This window comes from Phytophthora infestans, genomic scaffold (genome assembly GCF_000142945.1).
Source record: "Phytophthora infestans T30-4 supercont1.62 genomic scaffold, whole genome shotgun sequence".
Lineage (NCBI taxonomy): Eukaryota > Oomycota > Peronosporomycetes > Peronosporales > Peronosporaceae > Phytophthora > Phytophthora infestans.
Window position 1 is genome coordinate 371,703 of NW_003303697.1, and position 27,766 is coordinate 399,468.

Consider the following 27,766-nt stretch of genomic DNA (forward strand, 5'->3'; position numbering starts at 1 on the left):
TCATACAGAATAACAATACTTTTGATTAAAGTATACCTCGACAACTACAAACATTTCCTTTACACTAGCCCTTTCGCAGTTGGTGTGTGATAGACCCTACTAAATAACAACAAAAATTCTACGAGGTTAGACAGAAACGCGTTGTATTGAATTTGAAACGCAATTCAATTGACTGAGAGACGAGTCTAAAAACTGCTTCTTCAGTGAAGTTGATATCCCGTTGAATCTGATCGGCACTAGCAAATTTGCGCGCGAGCTTCGAACGCCATTTTGGATGGCTGCGTCACGTGCCGCACACTGCGCGACGCTCACCACATTTTCGGCCAGTTCCAAACTACAGAGACAGTTGTAGAGAGGAACCGGCCGAAAATTTTGGCGTGTTGCCAAATTGGTAAGTGTTCCACTGATGTATAGTTACCGTTTCCCTATGCTTATCACGCTACGTCTTCCTCATCACTAGAGCTATTTGCTCGTTTGCGCTTCCCAAAACGCAGTTGCCCCAGGTCGTGTGCCAGATTTGGCTGCACGTGAGATTGTCCCCAGTTTCTTCACGACGGACACGGCTGCAGAGCTGTACGTAATTGTCAAAGACATCGCAGCAGGCCTTGCCGAAATAACTCGTCTCTAGTCCTTTGGGTTTTGAAGGTGCCAGCACTGCACACATCTTGCAGAGATGCTGACGCCGCTTGCCGAGGTAAAATTGCTCATTGTTTTTCAGCATGGGCTCGTGTGTAGGCATCGGGACGGTCGCTAAATCCTCGGTGTTCATGTTGATTTGAAGGTGGCTGCTAGTCTCCAAGCAGTTCCATCTGAAGCCGGCGCATGTACTCAGCATTAGTGGACACAGATTCGCTCGCTTTGCTATCACCAACGTGTGGTTTATGAGCCCATTAACTATCGCCATGCCCCCGAAGGCGAACAAGAGCTACTTGTAGTATTTTCTGTAGACAACACACTGCTGAAGAGAGTAGCTCTGGATACGTAGCTGGTCATGCCAGTCTACCCCACCCGTTCCCGAGTGATAGTCGATCGCTAGCTGCGGACACGGTACCTGCGTCACCGCGTCTGTACGCTTGTCCTTCCTCGCTAAGTTAGTCACGGTAGTAGCACACCCGGTGGCAATCATGTCCACTGGCTTGCTGTCCATCCTGGCTGCGGCTACTAGCTTTGGATGTATCGTCGAGTGAACAATTCGGTAAGTTCAGCGCAGCATCCACGCTGGTCGTTTCTTTCGAGTAAAACGGAAAATTTTGGGTGCTCCCAAGCGGTCGCTGCGGTTTGTCCCGACAAAGTATTGGGCCTTTCCAAAGTTATTGCCAATCTGACCTTTAAAAGATGGTCCTAAGCAAGGGTGGGTAGGGCCAAAGGTGGGATTTGAGGACGAACTGGAGTTGAATTGCTAAGCCACGCCACTATATAAAATGATATTCGACCAATAACACTGTTTTGATTTTGCCGACTATGATCCAGTAATACTTGATTGTGGAGGCCATACGTAAGGGCTCCGATTTGGTCTAAAGGGTACTTTTTAACAAATTTAGGGCCGAATGGCCAGTATTTGCCGGCCATTTACCCTTACGTAAGGTATCCACAACAGATTGATTTTAAATCAAATATGGGCTACTCATCAGGCATACGCTGGCGAGGCAAGAGTATGTGAACAGGCTATTGCCTTTCTACAACGGGTCAGATCAAATCGTGTTTGTCGATCAAACTTCAAAGGATGGAAGGTATTGTACAATATCAATTTTGTGACTGCTACATCTTACCTTGTTAATTTGTTGTATGGTATTGCTATGGTTTAGGTCCTCCCTGAGAAAACACGCGTGGTCCGGTCAAATATGTCTTTGATTGGCATCGTCGTTTTTTTCGTCAAAGGGCTAGGCTTAATTTTAGTCGGATGCACGCGATCAGATAGGAGGTCTTCCGTAAGGGCCATCCTCTTACGTACGACCATAAAACTGAGGGCGTTTTGGCAGAAAGGCACAATAGAAGCCCATGTCCAACAGGGTCAGTGCCAATCAACACGAGCTGTAGAAGCTTTCGGCAACAATGAGTCGCTTGCCAGGCTGCCCGTCAAATGCCTTCGAGATGTTGCGAATTGCAGCCTTTTGTGCCACTTCCTTTATATTTTGTCCGTATAGGCTCCTAAGTAACTTCAACGCTGTAGCATACGGAATAACATACATAATAACGTACATAATAACATTGTCACTAGTAAGTTGCTCCTGTTTAATACAGCATACATAAATTCTTCGCTGTCAAAGGTATTCACACCAGTGTGACGGCCATTCTCACTTGCCTTGACACATAAATCCAGTTGTGGATCCTCCGGAATACGCGCGATGTCGCTCCCTTGTTCTGTATGCTCCGGATTAGAGCCTTCACCTGATGAATGAATGGCTTCCTCATCAGGGGGCAAGTGTCGCTGGACTTGAATCCGCTTCAGTAGTATTCACGCACCATCGTCAAAGATGAGGCTGGTTAAGTAGCGTCAGCTTGAGGCGCCAGGGTTTTGACGGGCGCTTCGCTTGCAGCAGCAGCTTGCGTCATCGGTGTTTCAACGAGCACATGAGCGGACGCAGTAGGACGCTGATTTGGTGGGGATTGGGGGGGAAAAGCAGTAGGTCCAGATCAAGCATTGCCTCTCTCCGGCAAACACCGTGAGCCCGTTTTCTCCAACGCCAAATTGAGTAATTTAACATATAAAGGACGTTAGAAAGCAATAGAGCGCTAACGTACCGACAAAGTGGTCAACGCGATGACGTGCTGCATCTATGCGGCCAGCGACCCCAGGCTTCATATAGGTAAAGTCCACACTTAACCCCTTCGGTTTCCTCGCCTTCCATCCCTTCTTGGAAAGCTCGCGCCATAGCTGCTTTTATGTCTTCTGGTACAGGCCGTTCATTGTGGGGAGAGTGGATTGTGCGGAACGAGGGCAATGTGTGGTGGTTTGCGAATCAAAACGGCTCATCACAGAATTTTCAAACCTCCATGAATTTTATATTGTCTTTTCTGTGATGACTGGGAAATCCCCGTCTATCTTCGCTGCGAAAATCTTCATTGATAAACGATCAATACAAAAGGATAATATGCGGTGGATTGAGCTGACGGCAAGCTCGCTTGATATAATATCCTGTCATCTAGCTTATTCCGTATGATTCAGAATATCGTCTTATAAGAGTTAGCATGCTATTAGCATGCTGATGTCTGCGCATTAACACGGCAAATGTACCATGCGAATGTACCATGGTATGTGACAAAGACCCAAGTCACAAAACAAATGGTACCACGCGAGAACCTAAGGTCCAAGTACCCTAGTATGAAATATAGGAGGGTATATTATTATTAAGCGTAATGAATCAGCAGAGACTGATTGCACTTGAAAACAGGGGTCCCATTTATACTACTGCAATGTTATTAAGAGATCAACGCAAAATAGATAATAGTATGGTATTTAACGTAGTTGAGCAGTCAATTATTTAATACTTCTTACACAATAAAAAAGCAATAATCGACTCGACACAAAGCACTACGCGGACCGGCGATTCGCAACTTCACTTACCAATTTCGCCGTTCAAAAGCGCCTGTTGACCTTCAAAACGAGCTGCATCTCCAAGTGAAGCGGGAGCATCCGAGGGCGATGATGAGAAAGCAGGTATTTCGGCTGAAAGAAGAACCTCTCCACGCAGGTCGACGTAGGAGAAACGAATGGCAGTAGAGGGTAGCTGGTATATCTCGTACTATTATTATCAGTCGCGAACTGTACAATCTTCCCAAAAATAGAAATTTAGTTATTTCTTAGACATTTGGAAACAAAATATTAAATTTTAAGTTTCACCGCTACATAAAAAAGTTTTTTTTTTTACGAAATATTGTAATATATTCCCTGTAGTATTATTTATTCGGGACCCCTGCTTTCAAAGCATTAGAAACGATACTTTAAGGCGAATACACTGAGCTTTAGTATAGTGGTTCATTTGTGCAGGACGTCTAATATATAACTTTTTCTAGGCTCAGTCTATATCGACTCAGGTAGAATTCGCGCAATTAGACCCTGAGGGCCTACCAATGAAACTAGGCTGGGATAGCAACGATAACGTTAGTCTCGCTTGCCTACACAAAATGTGTTGTAAAGTATTGCACTCCAACTTTTAAGCGCCACCTTGATGCATGGATTTTGCTTGGACACGCAAACTCCATTTACAGCTTTCTAGGTACTACAGAGGGTACTATCGGAAAAGTCGTAAATATAGAGCACCAATTTTCTATTGTTAAACGTTAAAGTTCGTTATTCCAGTACGGAGAGACTGACTACAAGCCAATCAAAACATGGTTAGTGTTCGCGAAAACGCGCCTATAGGGTTAATATTTGTTAATTTTTTTTTTACAGGAACAACCGTTTGGGTTCATCGTCAAATTCTCCCTCATACCTGTATAACTATACATTTTTGGCAAAACTTCTAGACGCAAAGACTGACTGACATAAGCTCATTGCTATTAGACAAATTTATTTTACTTTTTCTTTACTTTCATTTTGCTTTTACCAGATCCCTGTATGCAGTCAGCCTTATGAAACGATGTCCGTATCATTAGTTGTCCCCATACAGTATTAAAACCGTCGTATTCCTCTAGAATAAGGCACTCTTTATCACTCTGGTCTACTTAAGAATCGACAGCTCAATTTACCCTCATTTTAATGTGGCCCAATTGGACAAAACACTTGTCTGCATCTTATGATTGGCTGAACGTTTTGCGTTTTCCAAGTGGCATCGAAATAGTCCAAAAATGCACTATACTTGGACCAGACTAATGAAGCCCCAAAGTACGCTAGGGCTGTATGTCGTATATGAACAAATGTTTCTAGAATAAATGGATACCCTTGTCGATTAATATCGTTACGATAAAAAACCGTAATGCTACCCAAAATCGGCGACACAAATTAAACCTTTGCCTTAACAATTTCAGTTGTTATATTGACAGCCAATTATATCACGCGAAACAGGATAATCTCAGGATTATTTTTAGGTACCGGTATGGATGAATATACACGTCATTCCGACAGACACAAATGCAAGATTGTGAATATGTGATTAATATCCAATCATATACTACTATTAAACTTAATTTAACCAATTAGATCGCACAAGAGCAGGTTCTTCAGTCCGACATTTTCTGACAACTATTTGTCCGAAGCTAGAGCTAAAATTTAGAAACCAATACTGAATTTAAGTCGTATGTCAATATTTCTATGATTCCGACAATGCGGCATATCTCCTACTTTATGTTAAATGAACAGTAGTGTAGCGGTACACTTAACCAGTCATGTCTAGTCAACAAAAAGCAGAAGAGACAAGCAGCAACCAGCATGAGCCTCTCCGTACTTATCCTTACAAACACGCAAATAGCGCGTGCTACCAGAATAGGCGCGTTCGAGCGTATGCCACGGACGTTGTCCGAGCATGCATTTTCAGTGACATCTCTTAGTATTGCTTAAACCAGGGAAGCCTCTAGAAAAACACTGCCTAAACGTGATAATGGAGGATTTACTAACAAGGCGTCACCTTGTACAAAGGCGGATTTGCGCTCACTAATGTGCTATGTGTACAAAACAGCATCCGTCGCCTCGGATTACGGAGATGCAGCGCTTGCGTGCCTCATGTGGCATCGCTTCGGCCGTTCATCGAAACTCGGCTAGGTCACAGAGCAGCACACTACAATGTCAGCTGACAACGTTTTCTACATTCGGATGCTACGAATGAAGACAGCTGAGGAGCAAGGCCTCACGCGCGTACCTGATCGGGTGATTTTTGTGAGCTGCCCGCTGCACACGCTCGCAGTAGCCTTGGGGATGCAGGAGTCGCCTTGTGTGTCCCTGCTAAGTCAGCTTCTTTTATGACACCGTCCGCGCCCTCACTTGATGCCAGGGGCGTAGATAGGCCTAAAATGGGGGGGCAGTTGCCCCCCCCCATTTTTTCTGGGGGCCGTTTTATGTTTTTTTTACAACTTCGCTTCCTGACGAAAACAAGTGAAATGGCGGGTAAGAGACTAACACCATCAAGGATCACTAGCTTCTTCGAGAAGAAGCCTCGGCTAAATTCTGATAGCGGATCCAACCAACAGACAAAACAATTATCGACCCTACCTCTTCAAACTCTACAAACGAAGCAAGACTCGCAGCTCAAAGCTGGTGTATTGCCCATGGTGTTCCGGAAGATCCTACAGCATGCACAATTGCTGATTTCGTCATACACGACCCGGCTCAAAGGCCCCCGAATCTGTTTTTTTTTCTTAAACAACTGCGAGCCAACGCTAGTCTCTCTCGTGAAGTGATCCTCGCTTATTCTACATTGGGACTCCATCAGCCTCAACTAGCGACATTTCCTGTTAGAACAATTGGCGGTAGCACCCGCTCGTTCAATGCGGAATGGTTTAGTGATTACGACTGGCTTGAATACTCACCAACAACTGATGCAGCTTATTGCTTATGCTGTTACTTAAGCCGAGACGTCATGACCGTGCAAAACAAGATCTCTGCGTACGTACAACCCGATCTTGGTTTCCGAAATTGGAAACAAAGCACGATCTAAGGATGGCTTCACAAAGCATGTAGGTCAAAGAAGCTCGAAACACTTTTCGGCAGCGGCAGAGCACTCTAATCGCCACACCTTACAGCACGACATATCTGTTGCATTAAGACAGCAGACCCAGAATCAACGTTTACAGAATCGAGCTAGAGTGATTTCCATACTTGACATTTGTCTGTTTCTTGCGAAACAAGAGATTCCATTCAGAGGCAACAACGAAAAGGTTCGTTCTAACCATTTATATTTCAAATATTAACATTACTGATACGATTTCTACGTGATTATTAGTCAAGCTCCAACATCCAAGGCAACTTTCGAGAACTGGTGGCATTCCTGGCTGGGAAAGATCCGCAATTTTCGTCAGCTATGGCATTAGCTGGTGAAAACTCAAGATATACTTCTCCAGAGATTCAACAACAGCTAATTCAATGTTCAGCGGATGCGATCCGACAGCACATCATTAAAAACGAACTTGGAAATGGATACTTCTCGATTTTGGTTGACGAAGCTAGCTGTATGACCAAAAAAGAGCGCATGACATTGTGATTCGCTTTATATCGCCTTCAATTGGAATGATTAAAAAGCGATTCTTAGGTACTGTCCACGTTCGTGATACGACTGCTGAAACGCTCTACGATGGATTAATAAATCAACTTGAGCTTTGGGGACTAAATATATCCCGCTGTAGAGGACAAGGATATGACGGAGCGTCGAACATGGCTGGAGAACATAGACTTCAGCGTCGTGTACGAGTACGCAGTCCGTACGCATACTTTGTGCACTGCTATGCCCACCGCCTCAGTATAGTTATAGCTTCGACTGCAATGAACACCTTGACCGTTGCTGATTGCTTCGATACGGTTCAAGCTATACACTCTACCTATGAAGACGGAAGGACCTTTTATTGGATACAGAAGCAGATGAACTCGCTAGGATGATAAATGAAAGATCTGTAAATACAGGTAGAGGATAAAATCAGCCGATGACAACCGAAAGTCTCAGTAAAACCCGGTGGAATTGTCGAATTCACGCACTTCGAAAAATCAAATTATTATGGAATCCAATTACGAAAGTGTTAGATCGCGTCTCAGATGACGGTGAAAAATCAGCTAAACGAGCTGAGGCGTCTGGTGTTTTGGACAAAATGGGGATATTTAATTTTGATTTTCATTTTGAATTTCTCATTGCAGTACTTTCGAAGACAAACATTCTTTCTCTCTAATTACAAAAAGGCAATGTGGATGTAGTGTCTGCCGTGAACATGGTCAGACAAATTACAAAGGAACTGATGCAAATGAGAGATGATGATTGTTCGAAGTCGCATGGAACCAGCTTCGACGCAATTTGGGCATCAGCGGTTGCTTTTTGTAGAGAAATTCAAGTAGATGGTGTTCCGACGATACCTAAAAAGATAGATACGTGGTCTAGACGTGGTAAACCGGAGTTCCCGGGTGCGAATGCACCGCGGTTTACGCCTGAACCTACCCAAGGAGAACACTATCACAAGGACATCTACCTTGCGGTACTGAATGACATTATTTCGGAGCTAAGTGCTCGTTTTAGCAGTGATGCCCTCAGTCTTTTGGAATTAAGTGGAGGTTTGAGCCCGGCAAACAATTTGAAATGTGGGATAGAGACAAAATCGTGAAAATTGCAGAGAGTTACTACTGTGATGATTTTCCGGATATTATCACTCTAGGAGAAGAAGTGGATAGATTTACCGCGATCTCAAAATCTGACAAGAGATTCAAGGATCTGAAGACAACAGAGGATCTTTGTTCAACTATATACTCGACAGACAGCCAAGCGTTTTCCCCAAACTTACATCGACTTGTACAATTAATCTGTGTTCCTCCGGTATCTACCGCGCAAACGCTGAGAGATCGTTTTCTACCATGAAAAGAGTCAAGACGGACAACGATGGGCGATTCTTGGATGTCAAATTTGATGCTTCTGGCTATAGAACGCGATCTTACAAACCGTATTGACAAGGACGAGGTAATTGACGCATTCAACACATTAACAAACAGACGCATTCCAATGTAGCATGGCAGATATCGAGGAATTTTTTTATATTTCTGACGTTGTTTCATTTTTTTAAAATTAATTTGTCTACTTTGTTTTTAAAATTCACACTGAAATAATAATGAAAAGATTGCCCCCCCCCCTATTTGTTTTAGTCTAGCTACGCCCCTGCTTGGTGCCGGAGCACCCCTTTTCGATGTACTACAAGTACCTTCGGTCAATGCTGCCACCTCTTCGCAGCTTCCTGCAGCAGGGATGACTGACCCGGCCGCCGCCACCCAGCCAAGCGTCCCGAGCTCTGCTGCAGCCAACCCTTCAGCGACCAACCAAGTTCGCGGTTACGACGGGGTCCAAGCGTATGTGAACCGGTTTCTGAAGCTGGTGGCAGAGCCTGCAGGAGCCCCAGCCACATTGACCTCGCACTCTTTCAGGAGAGGCGGGGCGCAGCATGCAAACGGAGACGAGCGGCTGGCTGCACAGTGGATCTTTGATCGTGGGTCATGGGACATGACGCGCACCAACAAATGATTCGCCTACGTATTTAACACGCCATGCGAGGATCGTAAAGTGGTACGGGTCTTGAGCGGGTGGGCTGCTGACGAGGCACCGACAATTCTTGATGTTGCCATTCTCGACCATGGGGCACAGGAGCGCATGACCCGGTTGCAAAAGTTGCTGTTCGCTTCCTGTGTAGGGCTGAAGAACAACTAACTAAGCGTGAGTCGCAAAGTAATTGGGGTCCTTACCGCCTACCTAGTTAGGCATTTCCCGGAAGTGAAGACTCAAGAACCCAGGAGCTTGTTCGTTGATCAAGTGGAAGAATGCTTGGAGGCAGCTGACACCTCCCACACCAACCTGCTGGCGTGGTCGGCCGCGCTGAGCCATGTCACCTCCAAATATGCTCAACAAAGGAAGGACACTGAAAGAACGACTGCAATTGAACGGAGTGTCATCACGCTGCTGTCATTAATGAGCTTATCCAAAGCAATATGCTGTTGTCTGCACGCCTGCTGGTGCTAGAGGCTGCCTTCATTTAGCAACCTGCTCATGAAGAGCCAGCCCAAACTATAGAACAGGAGCTCGTTTCGTCAGCTCAAACACCTGCAACGAAACACAGAAAGAAAGCGACTACCAACCTGCCATCGATATGGTTCGAGTGGTACACACGGCAGCCTCGCGTCTGGGGCTCTAACGACCGACAAAAGAAGTCCGATTACCGCTTGATAGTCGCGTACATGAAGCTTTTCCTTGAGGGCGGGTTCCAGCTTCACGAGAGATCGGAGGACTAAAGGATTGCGCTCTCGACGTCGGCCAACGCGCCGAATCAGCGGTCCTCGGCTTCCTGAGTGGACAAAGGATCCGAGCGAAGGGCAGCGTACTCTGTGAGATGCGCAAACTTCATCGCTTAGGGGCCCTCGACGGTCGTATCACCACGTACACACCTCACCGCGGACAAAATTGCTGACCCTGCGCCTACATCAACCCAAGCCATACTTCAACTCGTAGGACATGTGTAAGACAAGTCAGTAGATGTTTATGCATAGCAACTCTTCGCAAACATCATAAAGCAGACAGCAGGGAATTGGACCCCCAATCGTTACCATCCGAGCGCTGCACCAGCAGTGCGGGCGAGATTCGTGTGCGCAATGGTATACTGTGCTCTGCTTTGCTAAGAAGGATCTGCTGGGATGGCTCTGGAAAAAGAAGACTGAGATCACAAGGCCCCTGTCGGCAATTTGTGGCGCTGTATGATTGGCTAAGTAAAGAATCTAGGCAAGATTTAATAAGTGACGTTGTTTTATTGGCTAAACAAAAAACCTGAATGAGGTTAATCCAAATGACTGGTTTACGACAATGATGTCACTATTTTTGGCTTAAGTGTTATTGTTTTAAAATAACCTCTAATAGTGGCCCCACACCTACGCTTCGGGTCTCATTCATGAGTTTACTGGCTGGAGAGCACAGTGCTGTGAAGCCTATAATGCCCCTAAACAAAACAAAATGAGGTTTCTCGGCCTACAGGTCTCTTTAGAGCATTTCCTTGCGCCTTCGAGCTCTCTTTCCAAAGCTGCCTGGGATGGTCGTACTAATAAAAGCGAGCGTACTTAGTGTAGGCGTACTTAATCTGAGTACACCGTCACGATCATTTGATTGGCGGATCCGAACTGTCGGAAACTTGTCGGAAAGGGTTAGGGTGTCGGAACGGCTGCGATTTGGCATCAACCCAAACAAAAACCCTGGAAAATATTATGGCTTAAAACAATTGTAATCAGCACTAATTGGTCAGCGTCTGTGCCGCAGCAAATCCAAAAACAAACAAACGAACTTGGTGAGGAAAGCTGCTCTTGTGCTGGCGAGCGAATTTTCAGAAGTGAGATCAAGCGCTTTGTTTATCTCTCTACAGCCTCATTCACTTTCTATCAAATTTGCTCTCTCTCCTTTTCTCACCTTTGTACGGTACTCCTTTTCAACTGTCACGAAGACGTACCCGGGTCCCGTACGCGGGAACGAAGGGGGCATTCCAGGAGTCGTGTGGCAAGCAGAGATGACTCGAGGTCCTGTGACTACTCCTCGCCCGACCGTCTCGTCGGGATGGTACCCGTTGAACTTGGCAGCTCGCGTGCACCTGGTCGATCCTGTTAGAGTGCCCTATAGAGTGGTCCGGGAACGCTGAGACTCGTTCGACGTGGGACTAAGACGCAATCAGGTCCCTTCCCATAGCTCCCTGTTGTCCCACGAGGTCGGATGGCAGGTGGAGCGAGCTCTTCGTCAGGGAACCCGAAAATGCAATACTTAGATTAATACATCGATGTGAGCTGAGCAAAATTAATAATTCAATTATTTGCATTACTCCGGCCCATGCTCGAGCGTACCTTGTCCACCGCACTCATGTCCCACAAGTCACGATTGTAGTTCAGAAACATTACGTCTCGGAGACATTCGCTTCCGTAGATCAGACAGCATCAGCTTAGCGAAAGAGATGAAGCGCTCACACTTGTATGACTTTGGCGGGATGTACGCGACGTCGACGTAGTGCGCAATTGCGTTTCTTGAGCGCCGCTCTCACAATAGAATACTCCTCGGCGGCTCTTGAAGACGACCGTTCGAGATCAGGCGACCTAAATTCAGTGCAGGCTAATTTTTTCCGCGACGTTTAGCGCGCCCACGCTGTAACTTGACTACACCTTGCTCTAAATTAGGGTTGTTCACTAAAGTTGCCGTTGTTGACCGCCATAAATTAATAATTAAATTAAAAAATTAGGATTAATTTTTATGCATATAATTTTTTCGGGTTACCTGCTCTTCGTTCAAGTGTAAGAGAAGTGGTGTAGTGTATGTGAGGAAGGGAAGGTGTTAGACCCCTCTTCCAGTTAGCTCTAAGTCTTATATTTACCACCTTCTACTCAAGTGAAAGCCAAGTCAAAAAAGAAACTTATATTCACTTTAAGTGTTCTTGTCTACCGTTCCAGCCACTGAACGAGACCGTACTCCCTGAACAGCCGCGGACTACCCGACCCTTGGAGGTGGAGGTAAACGACACCTGTATCCGATTGGGTGTTATTATTATCTTATTGCAATGGGCTGTTAGTAGTACTATGGATTGTATAGTATTGTAATTAATGAACAGGCAGATGTAGGACGGCTGTGGAAGCTTCTAGAAGCTTCCATCCGTCTGAACTGCGGGGGCGGCACTTTTCTTTTGGCGCGCTCTCCCCCAAGCTCCCCTGACTTCGATAAACTGGTAGCACTTGTTGGTCCCAGCAACCTGACAACAAAGAGCCCATGCCGACGAACGCGCAGCTTCAAGACGAGATCAACCGGCTGAATCAAGCGATGGCGGAACGCACACGAGTGCCCAGCAACCTGCCCAAGTTCACCGACAAGAGGGGGGAAGACGTGCGCGAATGGCAGTTCCAGGTCGAGAACGCCTGCCGCATTAACGGAATCGCAATCGACGACGCGAACCCACGAATACCAGGAATCGCCGGGTCGGCGATGGAGAAACCGGCTTCGGGGTGGTTCCTGCACTGGGCTTCGACGACGCGAGTGGAAGAGCACACGTGGGGGATTCTTCGTGAGCATGTGCTCCAACACTTTGAGGAGTCGAACTACCAGTCAGTGCTACGAGATAAGATCCAGCGTCTGAAGCAGACAGCAGATATCGAGACGTACAACGGTGAATACTCAGCCCTCATCTTTCGAGTCGAAGGCATAAGCGTGTTTGACCAAGTCCTGTTCTACGCAAACGGTCTCAAGCCTCGCACGTGAAGCTACGTGAAGCTCGAGAATCCTGAGACACTGAGTAACGCCATGGACTTAGCTGTCAAGTTTGAGGTGACTCACTTTGTGGAGGATGCTAGTGAGCGTAAGGTTCGTCATGAGAAGACGAAGACCTCTAATGAGCAACCTCAAGACAACAAGAAAACGTTCAAAGGAAACCCATTCCGAGGAAAGGGACGGTTTAAACCGGGCTCGAATTTGAAGAGCAAGGAGACTCGTACCTGCCACTTCTGCAACAAACCTGGCCACATCAAAGCCAACTGCTTTGCGTGGAAGAAGGAGCAAGGGAAACAGGGAAGCGAGAAGCCACGACAGTGAAAGAGGGTCGTGTCGTGGAAGAGAAAGTAACCGGAGCAGTTAAGTTTGATAATGTCAGCCTTAATGTTCTGTGTGAAAACCCTCTAGTCTACAAGTCACGTCCACTGTTCGCCGTCGGCGGTGAAATCAGTGTGGCTGGCAAGATGAAGAAAACATCGAAGATGCTTCTAGACTGTGGTGCAACCACGATCTACGTGTCGAAGCGGTGGGTAGAAGAACACCAGCTGAAGACAACGAAGTTCAGCGACAAGAACATTCGAGTCAAGCTAGGAGACAATTAGATTGTGGAGGCCCAGCTAGAGGTGCTGCCTCTACGTATCCTTGTCGCCGGAATCGACGAGGCGTACGAATGCGTTGCAGTTGTCTACGCGATACCTGAAGAATTTGACTGCATCCTTGGAATACCTTTTTTCGAGGACATGCAACCACAGATCGACTGGAGACGTCGACAAATCGAAGGAACCATAGAGAGAACTTTGCACTGGGAACGAGCGGGTGAAACCTGTGGGTCAATCGAGGAAGGCGAACCGGTGATTGCCTCCGGGCTTCGGAGATCTGTCGGGGCGAAAGGCCTGTCGGCGAAAAGACCCGATTCCTGTCGAGGTGCCGCGCTGGAAACGGGTGTGAAGTCCGCGGTCAATCCCGTTCACGAATCAGAGCTGAGTGAGACCCCACGAGTTGCTTGCGAGCGACTGGAAGACGCGTCAGCTGGCAAGGGTTCAGCAGACGAAGACGAGAGGAAGTCGTCGAGACGCGACGGTACTGCTGCTGGGAGCAGCGATACCAGGGGAAGAGATTCCGTCGTGGAAAAGATGTTCACGATGGGAATCACAGATGAAGCTGGTATACAAACCAAGTTCATCACGAGAAAGAAACTGCGAAAGTTCCTGAGAATCAAGACCAAGTCGATCGAAGAACCAGACTTCATGTTGGTTCTGACGAACGAAATGATCAAAAACGTCGCTCGATCCTTGGAGCGGCGAGACCAACCCAACAATGTCGGAACTGCAAAAGCTCAGCGTTATCTGGAGACAGACTGGCAAAGTTTCCAGGCAAACCCTGCCTTTGACTTGCTGACGAAGTACAAGGACACGGTGTTCCAACCTGAACTCCCTGAAGGTCTTCCGGAGAAGCGTGAAATCGAGCACAGGATCGACGTGAAAGATCCCAACCTTGCGATGTACCGGCAACAGTGGCGACAGTCACCTGAGCAACAACGTGAGATCGTGCTCTGGGTCATAGACATGGTGAAAAAGAAACTTATCCGACCAAGCATCAGCCCACACGCGGCGCCGACCTTCTGCGTCCGGAAACCAGTTGGGTGGCGGATTGGTCACGATTATCGGTACTTGAACTCTAATACGATACGGCAGAGCATACCGATGACAAGGAAAGAAGACATACTGGACGCCATGGCCGGAGGGTACTGGTTTTCAACGATGGACTTGATGTCCGCGTATTATCAAGTTCGTATGCGTGCCGAAGATATCAAGTTCACAGCATTCCAGGCGCCCAACGGACTCTGGGAGTACCTGGTACTGCCAATGGGAGTCTGCAACGCGCCAGCGACGATGCATCGGTTGACGTCGAAACTCTTTCGCGATCTGGAGAACACGAAGTCGTTCTACGACGACATCTACATCTTCACGAAGACACAGAAGATTGAAGATCACTTGGAGGCTCTCCGCAAAACATTGGTCATCTTGCGAGACAACAAGTTATATGTGAAGCTGTCCAAGTGCGTCTTCTGTGCCGACGAGATTCCATGCCTTGGAGATTTTGTTGGGAGAAACAGCGTGCGGATGGATCCAGATAAGGTGCAGACCATCAAGGACTGGCCAATTCCAAGAACGCAAGAGGAACTTCACAGCTTCTTCGGCTTAACAGGATACGTCCAACGATTCTGCCCAGACTACGCGAAGCTGACAGCAAGTATGTTTACTTTGCTCAAGAAGAAGTCCAAGCGCAATGCGAAGATTCGTTTTGACGAAGAGCAGTCGAATAACTTCAAGCTGAAGAAACGGCTGTGCAATCCACCAGTGTTGCACTTGCCCGATTTCAATCAGCCTATGCATTTGCGTACGGATGCTAGCAAGTCTGCAGTCGGGGGAGTCCTGTTCCAGGTTGTCGATGGTGTTGAGCTACCCATTGCTTACACCAGTAGTAAGATGAAATCTGCTGAACTCAATTACCCGACGCAGCAGCAAGAACTTCTGGCAATTGTTCACGCGCTGGCAGCTTTCCGTATTTACTGCTTGGACAAGCCACCAATGGATCACAAGAGTCTTGAAGGTCTCTTTACTCAAAAGATGGCGAACCGTCGTCTCGCGTGCTGGTACGATATCCTCGCGGAGTATCAGCCAACGTTCTCATACCTTCCAGGTGCGAAGAACGGAATCGCAGACGCGCTTAGCCGAAGACCAGACTTGCAACCGGAGACGAAGTACTTTCATGACTTGAGTGTGACCAGCTTCAATGATGCGTCCTTCAGTTTAGCAGTCAGCGAGGTGGCCACTGACAGCGAGTTGATAGCCAAGATCCAAAAGGCGTACAAGAGAGATCGAGAAGCAAAAGCGATTTTTACAGCAATCCAGCGGCGTGCAGATAGCCAGCAGGCGAAAGCCAGGCGACAACAGAAGAAACAGTATCGCTGCTGTTCGAAAGACAGCGGTTTGCTGTGGTACCAGACTCCATCCGACGATAGTCCACGTATCGTAGTGCCCAACGATGTGAAGTTGAGGCAGGTGGTCATCAGTGAGTGTCACGACTCCAACTACGGGGGACATCCGGGATCGGAGCGGACGTACTTGACACTGGCTAGGCGGTGGTACTGGACCAAGATGTAGAAGTCATTCCAATCGTACATTGCCGACTGTGAGCCTTGTCGACGGAACAAACCGAGGCTAACGAAGCCACCGGGACTTCTGGAACCATTACGTGTTTCCAACGAACAGTGGAGATCGATTTCGATGGACTTCATCACCGGCTTGCCACGAACAAAGCGAGAAGTAGATTCCATCTGGGTCGTCGTCGACCGACTGACAAAGCGATGTCACTTTGTACCGACTACGAAGTAGGTAGACGCCGAAGGCGTTGCCCGCCTCTTCATCGACCATATCTGGAAACTTCATGGAATGCCAACAAGCATCGTGTCCGACTGAGACAGGAAGTTCGTTTCGACGTTTTGGCAGCACGTCTTCAAATCAATCGGAACAACGCTCAAGATGACAGTAGCACATCGAGCTCAAGGAGACGGCCAGACGGAGCGGATGAACAGGACACTTGAGGAATATTTGCGGTGCTTCGTGGGCCCTGCTCAAGACGACTGGGATATCCATCTTGCCAATGCTGAGTTCGCAGTGAATTCAACCGTGAACAGTAGTATCAAGATGGTGCCTTTCGAAGCTAATCTAGAATACGTCCCACTAAACCCGCTTCAACTTGCGGCGGAGAATCGTGGCAAGGTCCCCACAAGTCGACGTGGTGCTGAGTTCAACGAGCGACAAGCAGCTCTTCTTCGGCGGTGTCAGGAAGCACTGGCGGAAGCGCAAGAGCGAATGCGCGATGTGTACGATAGAAACCGGGTGGAGCAAGTCTTCGAAGTTGGCGACCGAGTGTACTTGAGTACGAAACACTTAGATCGGAAACATACAGGGTTACCCAACTCAAGCAAGCTTGGCCCAAAGTGGATAGGTCCCTATACGGTGGTGAAGAGGATCCATAATCACGCGTACGAGCTCAACATCCAAGCCGGAAAAAAACTTCATCCAGTCTTCAACACCGGATCTTTGAAGCCTTACAAGGCCGCCACTCGGATGTCAAGGCCCCATGATGTCGTTCTAGCCGATGGTACAGTTGGCCAACTCATCCAAAGGCTTCTCGGTAAACGAACTCACAAGCAACGAACCCAATTTCTTGTGGAGTGGGTGGGTGAGGAGAAACCCACTTGGGAGCCGGTCGAGAATCTCTCACAGGTCCCGGATCTCATTGGAGACTTCGAAGCATCCAGGGGATGCTTCGAAGTCTAAGAAGAAGATGAACGACAAAGGCAGGAGTAAAGGGGACCCGAGAGCCTACATGTATTCCCACATTACATTCCCTACAACTTCTGCTGCTTCTTCTCGCGGCGAGCTTTCTTTCGATTTGGCCTGGACTTTCGTTTCCCGCGACGGCAACGATACCCTGGATTCAGCTTCATTAATCCCATTCATTTGACCTTGTCGAGATACGCCAAGTTGGTCAAAGGTTCCGAGGTCACCGGCAGCTCAACGTCATCCAGTACGGAAACAAAATGCTTCTTGTAATAATAGGCGAAGGCACCTGGACACAGATCGTCACGCCATTGCATCACTTGATCCATGCGCCGAGCGAAGCGTTGGTCGAGTTGCTCTTCCCATACCCAGCTCAACTGAAGCGGGGTAATCTGCCATTCCACCAGGAAGCAGCGATGCGGGGATTCACCGCGAACGTCGTGCAGCTGCTCAATATTGACTGGAACCGAGTAATCCCATGGTGCCGCCGGGTCGTAGTGATTGACACGACCATTGGCGGGGTGCTTCGCCGGAGCTGACGGTAAATCATACGGATGCCAGTCACCAGAGTCGACGCTGCGCTTCAAGCGATTAAGGGTACCAGCAGGTACAGTCTCCTCATCGCTGTCATCATCAAATAGGCCGCTTACTGAGGGAGTGGAGGATGGTGGACGCGCCGCGTGCGGACCGTACGAGCCGCCCTCGTCTTCTTCTTCATCGGAGCTGCCGAAGAGCGGACCACAATGCAGTTCCTTCAAGCGGTTTAAAATTAACTCGCCAGACACGTCTGACGCCACCGAAGCATCGTCCAGAGGTGATAACGGCGCGGTGTTCAGCGCAGGCGGCGGAGAAATTGCGGACGGAGCAGAAGCGGGCGAGGCCGCTGAAGACCCAACAGGAGACGGAGGCGACGGCGGCGACGGTAACTGCGGCGACGATGGAGGTGACGGTAGCGGAGGTGACGGGGGTGGCGACGGTGAAGCGGGCTGCGCTGTAGCCTGACGGTTTGTGGCCGTTCCCAATGACGGCCCGGCCAAAAAGGCGCGTGCCAGCCGTGACTTAGTCGCACGGAGCCCAGCAGTAGACTGGAGCCCCACCAAGAGATCACGAGAGGAAGCAGACGGGCGTGATGAAGCCATAGGGACCGCCTCGGGTTGGAACCCACTCAATTCCAGTGAAGCCAGGCCCGTAGGAGAAGATGACACCGGTTCGAGCGAGTCCCTGTTGAGACAACCGACTTCGCCGTCTGCTGTGCTTTTTCGAGAATGAAGGCTATGAAGAGGCGGCGTGAGGGTGAGTGTATCCGATTGGGTGATATTATTATCTTATTGCAATGGGTTGTTAGTAGTACTATGGAATGTATAGTATTGTAATTAATAAACAGGCAGATGTAGGGCGGCTGTGGAAGCTTCTAGAAGCTTCCATCCGTCTGAACTGCGGGGGCGGCACTTTTCTTTGGCAGTCGTTATATCACCCGAATGGCAACATGCTTTAGGATTTGCACACACCCGAGTGCGCCCGAATGTGTCCGAGCTACCCGAATGGGGGCATTCGATGTATACATGCGAATCATGTATAGCTGGATAAATAGTTCAGTGAAGTGTAGCCAAGTTCAATGACATCCCAGGCAGTGTCAGAGTAAAATGCATCAGAAATGTAAAGTCTCATATTATGCCGAAGAAACTTACACAGACATACAGAGGTACCGGTATCGTAGAAGCTGCAACCTTTGCTTGTTCACATATCCCACGTCAGAAGCTCCCGTAAAGGCTTCGAATGCCAAGAGAACGTAAATGCCACAATTGTTGTTGTCGGTCTGGATACCAATGCTCGATACGTACGACTGGTGATGATACCTATCCTTCGGTATCGGTAGGACCCCCACCAATTTGTGCGCGATAGCTCGGACGCTGGCCGCATAGGATGATGACATCGGGTCGTAAGTGTATATGCTTTCGGTCGATAGGTCGATCATGATAGCGCACCAATGATTTCCATTACAATTGATGGGAACGAGCACCTTTTCGTCCGAAACCCCGGCGAAAAGAGACGCAAGGCCCTCCATGTCTGTAGTGTTTTTCCCGTTGACAGCTACACCGACGTGGCTCGAATCAATGGTGACCACCCCTGGTGTGGACGCAAACATCACGTTCATCACCGCATACATGCACTCGTCCCCGAGTGACCCTCTGGCAGCAAGGTCTAGTAGATGTATCTGTGCTCCAATGTTAGTCTTACTAGCCATATTTCGAGGTAGTACAGTGACAAGATGACGTACCGAGTCAGAGCGAATCTGTAGCTGCTTAAGCTTGCTTGGTATCTCATGGTCTGCTTCAATAGTGTAGTCCGGGCTAAGCGGCTGGGTGAAGTCGATTCGGCTGATCCAGTTCAGCGTTTTGTCAATAGAGTCGAAGATTGTAATTGCGTGATGCCAACCTTTCATCATTCGTAATGTCGTTGTTGAGAACACACCCAGACTAATAATCTCGACCGATACGTCTCTCTCCGATAATCCAGACGTTTTGCGTTGAAGCGCGGAAACCTTCGCGTCACACTTTCTGAGTATGTCTTTGGAAAGCACTCGAGTCAGCAAACTTGAGTCTGTCAGCGTCTTGCCTGCAGGGAGTTTGCTCGTCTGTCGGGCCACTGGGGGTTTAGGCTTAGTCCCAAATGTATACACTTGTAGTCGTCGAGCAAGTTCAGCGGAGGATGAATAGGTAGCGTTCGTGGAAAGGCTTTCGTGAACGGACCGCAAGCTTATTTGCAAGTCAAACAGCGTTGAATCTGCCTCTACACTCCGAATCAGCCTGTTTCGGTTTGCTTTCTTTGCTTTTGGCGTGACTTTAGGTCTCCCTCGTTGACGCACTGGACTCGCAATTTCGAACTCCACATCTCTGTCTTCAATATCAACTGTAGATAATCTGGATGTAGTCGCCTGTTGATCTCCTTCACTGGCTTGAGCTACTGATGGTGTTTCATTGACTGGTTTTGATAGTGCAGAAATGCTATGTTCGGGCACAATCGGTCTCGGTTCAGGCACAGTTGGTCTCATATTAACCGCGGCTGTAGGTGGCTCCGGTTCACTTGGTTCTTGGATACATGCACTTGTTTTCGGGGCAGTCGGTTTCGATACACTCGCAGCTTGCTCGGGGATGATCAACCTTAAATCCGGCACAATCGGTCCTGCTTCGGGCACGGTTGGTCTTGATTCGGGCAAAGTTGGTCTTGGTTGGGGCACAGTTGGGCATATGTCGGCTAGATCGTGAGTGTTGGCCTCCTCTGTGACACAGGAGGTCCTAGTCTTACTGCAATGATCGCCCACGGCAAGCAAGCTCTCTTCGGTATGCTCAATATCAGCTTGACCAAACTCACAGTCGCCACAATCATCCACATCGTCACCCGCACCTGTGGTCTTTGAAACCAGGATGGTAGGTCGTTCCGTTTCGGTTTGAAGAAGCCTCTCAAACTCCTTGTGCTTTATGATACGAGACACCGATTGGAGAAACTTCATTGCAAGCTGGTAGTCCTTCATCCCGAATCCGGCCATTGTGTCACTGATAGAGCTAGCTATCAAGTTTGCCTCCTGATATTTTCGGTTAGAGTCCCATGTGGAGCTCGCGTCTTCAGGGGCAGATACAATGGCAAACTTGGCACGAGGAAGTTCAGCCAGGTTGACTCCTCGATTGCAGTGACGAGAGTGTGACGACGTTCATTCTGCAGAAGGGCGTGCTGAACAAACTGTCCGTGGCCGAAAACATCGTGCGCCATGAACGAAAATACCTTGTACTTAGAAGCATTGGTGCCGTGGGTTGCATCGATCAAAAGAACCTCCGGGAATTGCTCGAACATCAGCCTCATGTGCTGGCTTTGCAATGTAATGCAGGTCGCAACTCGCTAATTACATTCAACACTGCACGTTAGCTAAGGTATCGATAGTCAAATTGAACGAATACTATACCTTGGTCTGCATGGTCTCGACAAATATACGTCCAATATTTCCTGGTGCTTCACAGAATTCTTGCATCCATGTTTTCAACCGTTTGGAACTGTTACGCGAACCACGCACGTTTTCGCTCTGCTTGAGGCTTCGAACCATGTTACGCACGTCCTGAATAGACGGGTTGGCGTCCGTGTTCTCGATGATGAACTTCATAATATTCTTGTGTTTTGCACCCGCCTTGCGGAGCATATCCACCGACTCAACGACGTTATCATCTAGCACCTTGTGGATCGAGGAAAAGCGATAGAAGGTTTGGCGGTTGACGACATGATTGTGTACGGGGTTACACTTTGTGATACAAACTGCAAACGCATGCTTGGCTTTGTCAACTAGTCGAACGCAGGCGTTGATCTATGCCAGATTTATTAACGTTAGTACCGATAATTGAGACAATAGTACCCGCAATGCCCGAACAAACCCGAACGAACCCGAGCAGAAGTAAAACTTGAAGCCGTATCTTACCTGGGCTTTGCAGTCCGATAACCGGGTCTCTTGACGTGGGCGCTTGCTGTTTCCCTTCGACTTGTACTTGCCGAAGCAAGTACAGACTAACGTCTTCGCGTAGTATTTCCATTCGGACGGGATTTCAGGTGCTTTAGAGTTCTTGTTTCGGATGTCTGTGTTACGACGCTCAACGGTCGTGTTTGTACGAACACGGAAGACCTTCATAGCACACAATGGGATCAGCAAAGAAGCCTATTGCAGTGTAAATCCACTTTACCTGGTAAGATGCGGCAAAATACCGATCTAAATACGAGTGGAAAGCGTCCCACGATGTGAAGTGGTGCTTGTCGGGCACAGCCAGCGTTACATTGATAGACTCAGAGTCGTCGGTGTTGGTCCAGTCGCTGGAGCGGCTGCTGTTGTCGCCAGATTCCATCGGGAGCGATTCGTCGACCAATTCCTCTTCGCTGGACTCGACCGAGACGTTGGATGCGTCATCATCGCTTCGTGACCCTGATCCACGACGTTTTTGAGACGTCCGCGCCCTTAGCTCCATCTACAACGTTTGCGCCGATCGATTCTTGCCCTGTGGCTGACCCACGCTCGGCAGCACGCGCAGATTCGTGGCGATCGTCCAGCAGTATTCAGACCCCGAGGCGGGAAAAATGTGTGGTCGCCCCCCTTTACTATACGGTATACTTTGTCCGGAAAGGGGTATTTATCTGAGGAGGTTTAGGGTCGACTCGACTCAGATTTGGCAGATTTTCATTCAGGCAACTCCTTTTCTTTTGGCGCGCTCTCCCCCAAGCTCCCCTGACTTCGATAAAACACCCGTTAAGGACAAAAGCTTTAGCCTAAAACTTTGGGACAGACGTCAACGTGATCCGGCACCAACGGTGAGATCCAGTGCTTCATAGCAGCCCCACCTACTGGTCATCAGCCTTATGCGGGGGTGAAGAGGAATCATACGCTTGTTGCGATACCAAACCTCAAACTTTGCCCTTGGAAGAATGTGGTTTCGTAAATGCATCAACCACATTTTCGCTTCCAGGGACTCGTTTCACATCAATTTGATGCAGCTCAATCCGCTCTCGGATGTAATGATGACGCACGTCGATGTGTTTAGTTCGACTATGAAACTCAGGGGGTTTGCCAGCTTCTTAGCGTCCACACTGTGCTTGATTGGTGCATTTTGAGGTAATAGTGTTAGGTTTCGGCCAAAGTAGTCGAAACCTAACTTCCTCTCGAAATCGCAATATAAAATGAAGAGTGCTAACCTGTTCAGCAGGTTGAGCCAAAGCAACGTCTCTAGTACGTGGAATACCTGCATTCGCAATAAAAGCTGTATGGAATTGCATGCGAGTAAAAACTTACGAGAGATATTTGTTACATCTACGAGCGCATGCAACACGGGGAGCATGTATGCACTACCGGTATGTTCCTGGCACCTAAGCCGTTGGGTTCTTGCTTAGACCCACACAGTTTTTGTAGACCTGCCAAGAGTAGATTCCCTCGACGTATTTGATGCCGAGCCAGTACCAAGATAGATGGCACGAGCCGCCGCATGAGCTGTAGTCGACCTGGTGCTGGCCGTGTGGGAATTCGGTATGGCAGTTGCGGCCCGAGGCCACCTTGGTGTCGTCCAGCCAGATCTCACACGGGCCGTCCAGCGTGTAGCCCGACGTCTGAAACGAGTTGTTCGTCGGGATGGGCTGAGTCTCAGTCCTAGGGCTTGTGAGTCCGCACTCGAAGATGGCCTCCTCTGTCACCTTGTAAAGCGATTCATCATCCAGCATGGCGCGCAGCGAACTGTATCCTTGTTGTTGCATCCAGCTCTGTGCCTCGATGCTCGTGTTGATTCCCTGCTCCTGTAGGTAAGCGAGTGCCATGCCCTGAAAGTCCAGACCATCCACGACGAAGAAAGGAGGCGGGTGCAGCACGATCTGGCCCTCGCCTAGACCCGCATCCAGTCGTCGCTGACCGGCGACGCAGGCGGGCAGGAGAGCGAGCAGGAGAAGAAAAGTAGAACAGGGAAAGCTGCCACTCAATCTCATGTTGGTCGATATGAAAATGGAAGTGCGAAAGTACACTGTGGGAAGGAGCTGCCAGCTTGATAACTTTAAAAGCAAGTGGCACGATCGGTAGCACGAGGCTCGTGCTACCGATCGAGATAACAATAATATTGTTGTCCATATTATGGAAATCAGCAGAAATAAAATGTCTGCAATGCCTTACTCGACCGATAACTATCTACCCTTTTCTGATTACCGGTGAGCGACAGCGAGCAAGCCGCAACTCATGGCACGGAATACTGTACAGCACCAATTCTCAGCTCGATTTCCCCTCCCGCTAAGGATTTCTGAAAAGAGCGTCATTACTCAGTACTAGCGTTCCTTCAGGCCAACCAGAGGTTCATCTTCAGCGCAGCTTGTCGAAAAGATATGAACGACAACTGCAACGATGAGAAAAAAAAACCACCTCAGCCTCGCCACCGTCAGATGCCTCCTCCCCCTCCTTTCCAGCTCCTCCATGCAGTGACTGCGAAAGACTTAAGATACAAGGACAGCCTCGTAGGGAAATCTTGCATTACACTGTAGAAGGCCATGGAGAAAAGTAGGAGGGGAAATTAACCTCAGCAGCCTCCGCCAGTGGTCGCACCTCCACTGCTTTTGGTTACCTCCAACGTCGTAAACGACTCTGCTGTCGTCGGGTGAATGCCCACCGTGTCAACCATTTGGTCGTACGTGAAGCCAAGCTTCATCGCCAAACCCATAGCCTGGGTCACCTCACCGGCATTCGGTCCCAAGTAATGGAAGCCCACCACGAATTTATCGCGGATTCTATCGCAGATGACCTTCACATAGCACGACTCGGCGGCCGCACGCGTTTCCGTCGACAGCGACCACTCCAGTGGCACAAAATTTGTGTGGTAAACCTCGATTTTGTCTTTGCCAAAGCGCTTAATGCTGTCCTCCTCCGACAGTCCGCAACACCCGTACTCAATGGGGGTGAACACTGCCGTGCATACCTTATCATAGTCCATCTGAACCGTTGCGTTGTTGTACAAACGACGCGAGAGCAAGCGTCCAGCCTGAATAGCCACTGGAGTGAGCTCTGGTGCGTCAATGACATCACCAATGGCATAAATATTCGGCGTCGACGTCTGCTCGTGCTTGACCCAGATGCGACCAGTTTTCTCGTTCAGTTTCACGCCAGCTTTATCCAGATCTAGCTTGGCGATGTCCGGGTCACGGCCTGTAGCATTAAGTACGGAGTCGAAAGCCTCCTCGCAGCTCTCGCCATCTTCACTAGTCCACTTGACCAACAGTTGGCCGTTCTCAAGCTTCGTAATGGACTGCGGGACTGTCTTGCGAATAAACTCGATACCCGACTGGACTTCCATGTACTCGCCGATCTTGTTGGCCATGTCCTGGTCAAAGCCACGAAGCAAAATGGAGCGTACCATCACCTTCACATCGTAACCCATGCCCTTCAAAAAGCCTGCACACTCAAGCGCGACATACGAGGCTCCGACCACAAGCGTCTTGCCCGGCTCCTTCGTTTTCATCCAAAAGATATCGTCACTCGAGATTGCGTGTTCCCCACCAGGAATAGTCAACTCTCTCGGTCGACCACCCACAGCAATAACCACATCGCGAGTAGTGATCTGCTTCGAGCCCTTGCGTGGATGCCACAGCTCCAGAGTGTGCGGATCGATGAAGGAGCCTAAAAAGTTCTCGTACTTAACGTACTTGCTGCGTAGCTCCACCTTGTACTTGAAGTTGATGCCCCTGATGTATCCATCTACATTAGTCACCAACTGCTTCCAGTCGAAGATCGGTGCGCTTCCTTGCCCTGACGAGACGTTCCAACCAAAGCTGGCACTGTCGTGGTGTAAGACTTCACCGATCAGAGAGCTCTGGTGCATGAGCTTTTTGGGGATACAACCAACATTCACGCACGTGCCACCAAGACCCCAGGACGTGCCCTGGGGCGACGGTTTTACGTAGTCCAGTACGCAGACCTTCTGTCCAAACGAAGCCGCCTCTTTTGAGCAAGCCAGTCCTCCCGAGCCGCCACCGATCACGACCAGGTCGTAGTCGTAGCTCGCTTCCTCCTTAGCAGCAGTTGACGAGGTCTCAGCAGCAACATCGGGCATAGAACCATCCGTCTCCGGAGCAAGAGCAGAAGATGGGGTAGGCTGCTTCTCACTGGGCATCACACCCTGAGGCTTCCCGACTGCGATACCAGAGCGGAAGAAGGCCAGAAGCTCGTCACACCCACCCACAAATATTGTGCTGCTCCACACAAAGGGCGACGTCACGTGCTTAGTGGCCCTCGAATCGGCCCCAAAATGAGCGGTGATGTCATCCTGGGACGCACTTAGCCATTGCTTGAAAGCGTTACGGTCTTCAAACGGGTGGGTCTCAAAGGCTACGCGGTCCGGGTACAGCATCTGCATGGCCGCTGCCACCTCTCGGGCCTTCACGAAGGACGTGCAAGACTTCCATCCAGCGATGTAAAACGTAGCCACGGACGAGCTCAAAGCTGTCGATAGCGTATCCCCTAAGCTATAGACATGCATAACGGAGGATAGTTAGTTGCATTATACTAGTAAGATTTGGGACGAGATCTCGCACTTGACTCCAGACGCCATTTGTTCCCAGTGATCCATCCCAAAAGTGACTATACTAACTAGTGTGTACTTAAGTACTACACACTAGTATAGTCATAGAATTAGAGTCAGACTATTCTGAGGTTACGTGTAGTAATTTAACAACTTTATATCCAATTTTAGGATCAGCAGTGCTGATCCTAAAATTCAGCAGTCGCAGAGGTACGTGTATTCTGTATTTGGTTAATGTAGAGCTAAGCTCCGTGCAACGCTTATACCTTGGATGGCACGGAGCTGAAAGTCACGGTACAGTAGTATAATAGCATTCTTGAGAGACTCTAAAATGGCCAGGCTTTATTCAGTAGCTCGTCAAACTCGCCGTCCTTCAGTGGCATCTTGAGGCCTGCCAAATTAAACAGAGTCTCGTCCCAGTCCGTGTTGTTTAAAGAGTACCGCGCCAACTTTGTGAGCTGATCCCACGTAACGAGGTCCTGAAACTCACCAGTATCTTCGGTGAGCTGCAGCGATGTGCTGCCAAAAAGGTGGTTATAGTAGTATTCGAGCTTGACGCTTTCGCCATCCACATGGTTTGCTTCAGGGGGCGTCTCGCTTGCGTAGCTGATACTTGCGGATATTGACACACCTAGAATGGTGGAATTTTCGAGCTCAGGGTTGTCGATCCAGACGATGGCGTACTCCCAGTTGTGGCGGTGGCCAAAGAGCCGAAGAATGAGCGGTGCAGGCACTGCCCCTCGGCCTTTCGGAAAATACCATGCGTACATAATTGCCCAAACATCGTTTACCCACTTCGAACGAGCGTAGATCTGAGAACCCAGCTTCGATCCTGTACATTCGCCATCCTGGGGCCCACTCCACTTGAGTCCACCGCTGATAGAGCCGTCCTTCTGGACAGCAGGGTACGGATGGCACCCGTCCTCGATCTTAAGTTGGGGCTTGTATTTTACGGCTGCCTTTTGAGAAAAGGTGACGGGCTCTGGCTCCAGAAATGGCCGAACCTGGTTGTGTCCGATGACTTGGCCCAAAACACCCGCAGCAAGTGAAGCAGTAGCAGCAATGAGGACAGCGCGAAAGCTCATTTCCCTCAGTTAATGATGCTCGTCCAACAGCGAATTCTAAATGGTGACAATAGCAAAATGCTGTTCTGCAAGGACGCATGCTTTTCGGTGATCTACGTTTATGTTTGGAGACAAGGTCTCCAAGATACAGTTTGAGATTTGCTTGACTGACTTCCCCCTCTGCTGCAAAAAGTCAACCTGTACCACGGTGGTACAGACAACGACGGTGAAATCCGCCACCCTCTGAAAGCCATCCTCCATAGTAGTTCTTTTTTTGTTTTTGCGACAGGAAAATCCGTCGCACATTTTTATTGGTAGATAAAACGAATTAATTAGCAAAAAGCAAAGTTGAAAACCTCAACGTCTAGTGGCTGGCAGGCCGCTGTACT

General features: G+C 48.8%; 2 protein-coding genes across 2 annotated transcripts; both read right to left on the reverse strand.

Annotated features, from left to right (window-relative positions):
* Window positions 1–23,134: 23,134 nt before the first annotated feature.
* On the reverse strand, window positions 23,135–26,353 carry PITG_18452 (thioredoxin reductase 1; the record flags this gene model as incomplete). The annotated part of the gene is made up of 3 exons (XM_002896331.1): window positions 23,135–23,775; window positions 24,345–26,257; window positions 26,327–26,353. The coding sequence occupies 3 exons, from the start codon at window positions 26,341–26,343 to the stop codon at window positions 23,135–23,137; spliced, it is 2,571 nt and encodes an 856-aa protein (XP_002896377.1).
* A 286-nt stretch (window positions 26,354–26,639) lies between these two features.
* PITG_18453 (NPP1-like protein) lies at window positions 26,640–27,433 on the reverse strand (the record flags this gene model as incomplete). The annotated part of the gene is made up of 1 exon (XM_002896332.1): window positions 26,640–27,433. The coding sequence occupies one exon, from the start codon at window positions 27,396–27,398 to the stop codon at window positions 26,640–26,642; it is 759 nt and encodes a 252-aa protein (XP_002896378.1).
* Between the last annotated feature and the right edge of the window lie 333 nt (window positions 27,434–27,766).